This window comes from Tupaia chinensis, unplaced genomic scaffold, assembly GCF_000334495.1.
Source record: "Tupaia chinensis unplaced genomic scaffold, TupChi_1.0 Scaffold000275_1, whole genome shotgun sequence".
Classification (NCBI taxonomy): domain Eukaryota; kingdom Metazoa; phylum Chordata; class Mammalia; order Scandentia; family Tupaiidae; genus Tupaia; species Tupaia belangeri.
The window spans coordinates 2,122,830-2,132,078 of NW_006159757.1; the positions used below are offsets into that span (position 1 = coordinate 2,122,830).

The following is a 9,249-nucleotide window of genomic DNA, read 5'->3' on the forward strand; positions in this document are numbered from 1 at the left end:
GTCCGTTGGGTCTGACAGGAAGGCCGGTTTTTACTTTGGCAAGAATAATTTCTGGTTGTTAGAGATCAGGTATATAGCATACTCTTTTGAGAAGTTTATGTAAAAAGGCAAGAAATATTTTCTTCTTTGACATGTTCATTCTAAAACTTTTGAAGTTCGGTAGTTGCTCCTTCAGTGACTTTTTAACCTCCATTGGTCTTTTTTCCTCATTGGCTTCTCTCAGGAACTCTGATCTGATCAAGGCTCAGCCACATCCTAGCTCCTGCTAACATATAGTATCCACCGTAATTCTTAACTATGAAGTGGTGCCAAAGATGGTTTGGGTTAAAAAAAAAATGAAGTGAGGCTAATAATGCCTTATTTCCAGTTCTTTTGTTAGGAATACATAAATAAAGCTTTGTTTTTTGGTCTTTTTATTTAAAAACATTAATTGGCTTTATACATTTCTATTAACACTTTTTTGTCCTTATTTTAGGGACGAGAAGGTGCAGAAATTGAACCTTGGGAAGATGCTGATTACCTTGTTTACAAAGTCACAGATAGATTTGGTTTTCTACAGTAAGTCACATAGATTGAAAGTTAACATTGTAGATTATAATGTCTCTATGGTTTCCTATTTTATTGATTTTCTTTATTTTTAATAGAATGCCTGTGACTATGGTTTCAGGAATGGTCCTAAATATGCCTTTTTGGTACTGGAGATGATTCCAGTGAGAAATAGTCAAGAACCTACTTACTAATATTAGCTAGTATTTATTAAGCATTTATTGTGTGCCAGGCATTATTCTAAACTTTTTTTTATAAATAGAGGTTTTTGCCATAGAGCACATGTGCTTGCTGGAGAGACAGAGATAGTGAGAGGGAAAGTGAGAAATAACCCCCTGGGAGGATAGCCATGCTGCAATTCCTTCTCTATTCTCCTTCTGGGATCTTGGACACACACGCACATGCGTCCAGTGTGATTTTCAGGCCACTGTGTCCAGTGGTCGGCCATGTGTGAGTCTAGTGACATAACCACTACGCCATCTGCTGGCCCTTGTTCTAAACTCTCTTACTTGGAGTAGCTTATTATTCCCCTCAAAAATTCATTGAGGGTAGGTTCTCTTTTTGTCTTCCCCCTCCTTTTTTCGTTTAACATGATGGAATTGATAGAGAGAGGCCGAGTAACTTGCTCAGGGCCAATTGAAGTGGGTGTCAGCTCTGGGTTGTGTACTATGGCAGTCTCACCACAGAGCCTGTGTTCTAAACTAGTATAGAATGTTGCTGGCTTTCTTGGCTTTTTACTCAGAGAAATACAGGATAAGTGCTTTGAAATGCCTGAAATGAAAATTAAAGGGGAAAAAGAGAGCCGAAAAGAAGGATATGGTGTGAAATTATCACTTTTTTTGAGATATGTACTAAGATAGCTAAGCTTACAAGTTCTTTGAAAAATAAAGTTCTTATACCAGTTCTTATACTATCTCACTATTTTTCTTTTGATTCCATGATGCAGTCCTAAAGAGGGTAGCACAATGAATATAATGAGGCACAGAAATGGATTTTATTATAATATTATGCTTTATTAAATTTCACCAGAGTCAATGATTTTTGCTACAATGCCTAATTTAAGTTAGACTCTTTCTCCAGAGGTTACTGCTGGTGACTTTCTTTGTTTGTCACTGTGGAGTGGAGTTTTTTTGTGCTTTTTAATAGTCACTTGACATAGGCATTCAGATATTACTCTTGTCACACCTTTGATCAAAAGAGCATTATTTTCTACTGCCTTAGTTCTTTGTAATTTTTGAGTGGTTCTGCAATAAAACTGGGTTTTAGTTGTCAATATGATAAAATAGCAAAAAATGACTTTATAGTCTTCTCTGAAGGCTGCTGAGTTCATATCTAGTTATAGATTTAGAAACTTAGATGACTTGTTATGGTATATAAAGGAGCAACAGTAATGAACACATACGAGTAATGTGGTTTTATAACAGATCTCACAGTCAGTGTTAAAGACGTTGCCACATGACCCGGCTTAATGCTGGCACAGCAGTGTCTATGTCCCGGACAAGCAGCGGGGCAGCCGCCTCAGGTGGCGTTCCTGTGATGGAGGTGCAGCTGCAGAAGGCAGAGTTATAGCTCGCTTCAGAAGTTGGAGAGCTTTAAACATTTTCATCAGAAAGAATCCTGCTACTAGTCTGTTCAACCAAGAATGCTTGATATTTAGATAACGCTCGTAGGTGTGAATTATTAATAGAGGAATTAGAAGGAAATTGCACCAAAAATAGAGAAGATAAAGTTAATACTAAGCATCAGATTTCTGCCTATTTATCAAAATGCATACATTTATTAAATTTGGCAGACTATCTGTAGTTTACTATGACAACATACATGTATTGCTTTATGTAAGTAAAGTGTTTTCATTTTTAAAGAATATCTGTTTTGATTACTAGGACTTGAGAACTCTTTCTACCGAGTTTATACATTTTGACTTGAGTAAATCTAAACTTGGATAAAATTTACTTCAAAAACAAAAGGAAAATCTAGTTAACTGATTTTACCAAGTTACCAAATGAAAGTTTATCTTATAATTATGGATATATTCCATCTGAGCTGTTGAGAAATTATAGGCACAGGCACTCTAATAGTAATAACCAGTTCCTCTTTATCCAGAGATGCCTATGCTGTTGTGTGCACTTGCTGTGTTCTGTGAGATGTGGCTACTTGCTGTCCGCTTTGTGTTTTCCTTAAGCAACTTTTAAGTGCCCTTCAAACCTTATTCTCGAAAATAGATCAGCAAGCATTTTCTATGAAGAGTCAGATATTAAATATTTTTGGCTTTGTGGGCCGAAGGATCTTTCTCACAAGTACTAAACTCTGTAGCATGGAAACAACCCTAGACAGTACAAAATGAATGAGGATGCTAGTGATTCCTTTAAACTTTATTTACACATATAGAGGGCCAGATTTGACCCCTGGGCCGTAGTTTGCTGACCTAGAGGAACTCTGCACTCAGAGGTGGTTCTTCTTCTTTTCCACTTGAAGGACATGTATATGACAAGGTGAAGATGCATCCACGCATGCTGGCATGCTTTCATCCTTCGTTCATACTTTCATTCAGCCACCTAGACTGAGCTCCTTCAGCGTACCAACATGTGCATGCTGGAGATTACATGGAGTTCTTGCTCAGGCTGAAGGAGTGGTATTCTCAGAAGGCTGTGAAAATGACTCATGACAACACAGAGACCTGAGGAAATTAGTATGTGTAGACAGCAGATTTTGTAGGCAAGGATCACATATGAAGAAATCATACAAGAAAATGTGAAGGGAAATTAGGCCACTTTCTTTCTTGTTCAGCCATCCATCTATAAGATCTGACGTCTTTTGCATTTATTCTCACTCTCTGTCTCCTTGCACATGGGTTTCTTGTCTTCCATCCCTTTTCTTCATATAGTACTGCATGATCCGAAGATTGTGTCTTTTAATAGGTTCCCACTGGACTACATAGTGCTGAACTTCTCTGTATTAGGCTGTGTGATTAAGCAAAAGTGTTAGTGTTCTTATTTGTAAAATAGGGATTTAGACTAAGATCATTTTTGGTTATCAGACTTTTTTTGTCAGTTCTCTTGCTTTGGCTTAATGGTTCACCTAAGGACTTTTCAGAGTAGCAAAAGAGTACTTGTGGAAATACTCACCTCTCGAATACTCATGTCTCATGCTCTTAAAAGTGGCATTGTTTGGTCTTATGAGAAAACAAGGCACGAATATATATGGATCATGGCCAAAACAATACTACTGAGAAAGCAACTTAAAGCACGTAACTTTGTTTATGAATAGCACATTGTTTTTATATTACTGACAGTTAATACAAGTGTCTCAGAATTTTTTTTATTACAGATGATATCACACGTGTACTTTACTGAAGAAAGGAATTTTATTTCTTATAAAATATTTCAAAAATCATCTTGAAGTTTTGACAATGAAACAGCCTCTGTTGTTCAGACTAAAAGTCAAAAGTAGTTTTTATTTCACAAATTTATTGAAAGTAGTTTTTTTTTTCTTGTGCTAACTTTTTTCTTTTAATTGCCAGAGAATGCACATGCTTGCCAGGGAGAGAGAGCAAGAGAGTGAGCAAGCAAGCACCTCCAATGGGGAATTATCTTGTGGCAGTCTCTTTTCCTTCCCTTCTCTGTTTTGTTGGGATTTGGGGGGTGTGCACATGTGTGTGCACTCACGTGTACACAGCACACACACACACCCCTGGTGTATTTTTCAAGCCATTGAAGCCAGGAGTCAAACCTTGGAGGGATATGTGAGAACCAGCTTTTCATACACAGAGCTTAACCAGTATGCTATGGGCTGTCCCTCCTCATACTAATTATAAGTCGTCATTTATTATAGGTCACAGTTTGAACCAAATATAGAAGTGGTGATCCAGAATAGAGGCTGGCAAATGGCCTGTGGGCCTCATTCAGCTTTTGTCACTGTTCTATGGAATAAAGCCATCTTCGCTTTACATTCTCATTTTGCACTACATCAGAGTTGAGTACTTGTGAAAAGACTTGTATAGTCCACAAAGCCCAGACTATTAACTGTTTTAATATTTACCTTGACCATATGCAGACGGCTGGTCTGGAGCAGTACTGTCCAGTGGAATGTTCTACAGTGATGGAACATTCAATATGTCAGCCACTAGCCATCACCCATCTAGCTGTACGACTTCTGTGCATGTCACCATGGCTAGTGAGAATGAGCAATGCACTGCTAAATTTTATGTAACTGTAATTCCCCTTTAAAACTAAATAGCCACAGAGGCTTGTGGCTCCTGTATTGGACAGGCATGGGTCTGGAGACTGGAAGATAGGGGACATTTTGTTACTCAGTAGTTACTGTTTTATATTGAATTCAGTGGAATGGAAGCAGTGTTGGCTCTGTGTGATAAGTAAATGCTGTACCTCATGTGTACCTATTGGTATATGATTTCTAAACACGTGCTACAATTTCAGTGGTGTCACATGTACTGTTTTTCCTCTGCAGTGAGCAGGAGCTCCCAAATCATAATGCAGCTGTGGAACGGGTAAGTCCTGCTCTTTAAGTTCTCATAGGTACTGATGAATTGCCTTTATTAGAGGAACAAAATAGACCACCTTTGTGATTGTCATTGCAGAAGTTGATCCTAATTCTATCACTTTAGGAAAGTAAGTAAACTAACTGTGAAGTAATTTTAGGTGATTTCCTGAGTATCTGGTAGATCCTCGAAGGTGAGGGGAGAGAGCAGTTTCCATTCTCAGTGGGGAGCTCCCAGGCCAGGTGTGCAGCAGGATGTGCTCAGAGCCCTTGAGGAGTGCAGGTGCCCAGGCCCCACTTCCAGCTGCAAAGTCAGCCTCTCCAGGCAGCAGCCTGCACCAGTGAGCTTACAAAAGCTGCTAGGTGGTTGTTATGTGCCCTCTGGCTAATAAAGCATGTTCTAGGCCATAGGCTCTTTGTAACATAACTGTTCCATGAGAGTTTAATAAATTTCCCACAAAAAAACAATAAAAAGTGTTTATGTAGCCAAATAAGTACTACATTAACATTTTAAGGACTTAGAAGTTTCATATAGTAAACCTGTAACTATTTGTAACCTCTCCTATTATACTTAGCCCAGAAGCAGCTCCTTATCTAGGTGTGCATAAGAATTAGGGATACGTGGTTTTTGCCATAGGTGGGTGCACTTGCCCGAGGGGAGATAGAATATTGGGAAAGAGAGAAATCACTCTAGTAGTGATAGTCACGTAGCAATCCCTTCTCCTCCATTCTCCTTTTGGCACACGTGCACATGTCCCTAGCATGTGTTCAAACTGCCTGGTCTAGGACTTGAACCACTGTTGACCATGTGGGAGTCCAGTAGAGTAACCATTATGCTACCTGGTGGCCCCAGGGATTGATTGTTTTAAGGTTGCTCAGAATCTCTCCTCTTTTTTTCTGTTAAAAAATAAAAAATAAAAAATAAATTGTAGAATGAAAATGAGGGTATTGGTCAGGATTATTCTGTTTGTATGTTTGATTGGTGGAGGGGGCTGATTTTCAAAACATGAAGGTGAATTGAGAATTGGAATTTGAAAAACATTTTAGAAAGTCCTTCTAAAATAAAAATTTCATGGAAATAAAAACTGTTACAAAACCTACAGATGGAGATAAAAATTGTCATTTTACGTATAGAGAGATCCCTAAAGGCACTTCTTAGAGTTGAATTTTCTTGTGACTACTTGGTTCTCTATAATCACAATCTTCTGGATTGTACCAGACTTCGCTCTATTATTAGTCCCATTAAAAAATTTTTTTGACCCCAATTTTTGACCTCCTCAGATGCTGCCCTGATTCTTTATAACAAAACTCTTTAAAAGGTATCTGTATTCTTTTTTATTCTTTTTCTCTTCTCTCCATCTTCTTTTTTTTTTTTTTTTTTTGGCCCATACCAGTCAGATTTCTTATTCCCTTCTATCCTCCCCACCACATTGCTTTCTAATTACCTCTATGTGGTTACATCAAATAGTTAGCTCTGTCTTCTCTTGATTTAGCAGGAGCACTTGACATGGTTGGTTCCTGTCTCCTCCTCTAAATCTTTTCTCCTAGACCTGCAGAATCCATATTCTCCTCCTATTCATCTCCTACCAGCTGCCCTTTCTCAGTGCTCTCTGCTTCTTCCTTTGCTTTAATCTCTATACGTCTGGGAACCTCACAGCTTAAGGCTTTTCTTACCATACTTTCCTTTCTTCCTTGGTGATCTTTGGCTTTTAATGCCACCTATGTGTTGATGACTTGGCTTCTTGGCCCCTAGACTTGTATGTCATTGCATGCATCTTCAGTGTATAGACTTAGGTGTCTGCCTTGTCTGTATACTTAAGTGTCTAATGAACTCCAAGCTGGAGTTGCTGTTTCCCTCTTCAAATATGTCCCATTAGTAAACTTCCCCATTTCAGGAAGTGGAAACTCCTTTCTTCTAGTTTTTCTGACTAACATCTTCTAAACTATCTTTGATGTTCCTTCATATCCCACATCTCATCTGTCAATAAATCCTGTGACCTCTGTCTTCAAAATGTATCCAGGGCCAGGCCACATGGACACATGGTTAGGACCACTACGTGGAAGGCCCAGATTCAGTTCCTGGGCCAACTTGAACACACCATGCACTGTTATACATGCCCATAGCCCTAGCTGGGAGGCTGAAGTGAGATAAAGTGAGGCCCTGTCAGAAATACCCAGCTCTGTCTCTCCCTCTTGTTTTTTCTCTCTCATAGAGGAGAAAAAGAAGTATTGAGGATCTGAAAACTTCTCATGATCTCCACTTCTCCTGGTCCACTTTAATCTCTCGTGGAGCATCCCGTCTTCTGCTTATTAAATTTCCCTTCTGCCCCATTGTCTGCTCACCAATACAGCCAGAATGATCCTGTTAAAGTAAGATCATGCCCCTTTCTTTTTTTTTTTGGAGAGATTTTTTTTTGCTATAGGGTGCATGCGCTCGCCAGAAAAACAGAGAGAGACAGAGAGATAGAAAGCGAGAAATCACCCCCCAGGGGGGATGGCCACGCTGCAATCCCTTCTCCTCCATTCTCCTCTCGGGATCCTGGGCACACATGCACACGCGCCCGGCGTGGGTTTTAAGCCACCGGGTCCGGGACATGAACCATAGTCGACTGTGTAGGAGTCCAGCAACATAGCCATTATGCTAACTGCTGGTCCCAAGATTATGCCCCTTTCTGATCCGATGTTACCGTGGCTTCCCATCTCACTCACAGTAAAGGAAAAGCCCTTACTTAGGTGACCTACAAGGCTTATTATGATCTGGTTTCTGTTAATTCTCTGATTTCACCCTTTATCACCCTCACTTGCCCTCTTATTGGCCCCTTAGGGTCTCCAGAATGTCAGCCATATTCTTTCTTTTTGGCCTTTTATTGGGTTCTTCCTCATCTGGCTTTCTCCTTGCCCTGCCTTACCCCTCCTCCCCCCAATCCCCCTTAGATCTAAGGGTCTGTTCCTCATTTCTTGCAGGTGTTTAGTCAAATGTCACCTTCAGAATAAGAGTATCTCTGGTAGTCTCATCTAAAATTGGGAACTGCCCTCCTCCCTTGCTTCTTGTCCTCCTCCCAACTCTTTTTTTCTTTTTAGCATTTAATACTATTTTTCATATTATGTGTTTTCTTTGTTTTGTCTGTTTCTCCCACTTTAGGTAGCCTATGTGAGGATCGTTTGGGTTTTGTTTTTGTTTTATCTGTTTGTTCACTGCTGTGTCCCCACCCTAAGACAGTGCTCAGCACGTAGTAACGTTCTCAAGAAGTGTGGGCTGAATGTCCGAACGAATGTACAACTTTACCACACTAAGTATCCTCACTGAATATACCACACTAAATATTGAAGACTGGCAGGGATGGTCCTTTCAAGTGTTACCGTGTCTTCTATGTGAGAAATTAGAGAGAGAAGAGCTGAAGGTATTTTTGAACAAATGATATCCGTATTTGGCACAGTAAAAATCAGACAGCCCAATCTTGACTTCTATTTTATAATTTTTTTGGTCCAGGAAGTCTAAAAGTCTTTAAACCAGTGATTTAGAAGATTTGAGAATGTGGCAGTGAAGAAAATAAGTCTAAAGCAGAGCTCGGGGAAAATGCATACTTGAGGGTTTTTTTTTTTTTTTTAATCTTTTATTCATTTTTTAAGAGACTTACCTTTGTAGTAAAAGCCCTCTTGCCCAATGCAGTAGGCTTAGATCTAATTGGTTATTCCAGAGAATTTAATGTAATGTGAATCACTGAGAAGTGATCTGAGCACATCTTAATACACTACTTTGTTTAAAATTAAGACACCTTATATTCATGTGTCAGTCTTATTTTAAGGGATCATGGTAGGGTTCTGAGATTACTGACAGATTTCATATAGCCTTTCTTGTAAACCACATTTATATTGCATGACTCTCAACGTTTTGGTGTTTCAAAGTAGGATGGAAACCTCGACCACATGCAAAACAGTCTAAGGCTAGACACTTTTTTTAGTTTATTTCAATATTCCCTCAGTTTTTCTCGTTCATGAATTCTGTGGTGACTGCCTAGTGCTAGTGAACAAACTCTGACATTAATTTGATAAGAACAATCCAGTAGAAATAGACAATAACAACAACAACAACAAAAAAATATATATATATATAATATTTAAAGATCTAAATATATAGGGACCAGCAGTTAGCGTAATGGCTATGTCGCTGGACTCCCATGTAGGCCACCATGGTTCAAGTCCCAG

The 9,249-nt window shown here is 39.2% G+C and overlaps 1 protein-coding gene across 2 annotated transcripts in view; it reads left to right on the plus strand.

Annotated features, from left to right (window-relative positions):
* USP6NL (USP6 N-terminal like) overlaps positions 1–9,249 on the plus strand; it is a 222,538-nt gene that overhangs the window by 141,814 nt on the left and 71,475 nt on the right. For both annotated transcript variants that reach the window (XM_006150020.3, XM_006150019.3), the window contains 2 exons: positions 476–558; positions 5,014–5,053. In XM_006150020.3, the coding sequence (XP_006150082.1) occupies positions 476–558; positions 5,014–5,053 (123 nt within the window). The remainder of the gene's footprint in view (positions 1–475; positions 559–5,013; positions 5,054–9,249) is intronic.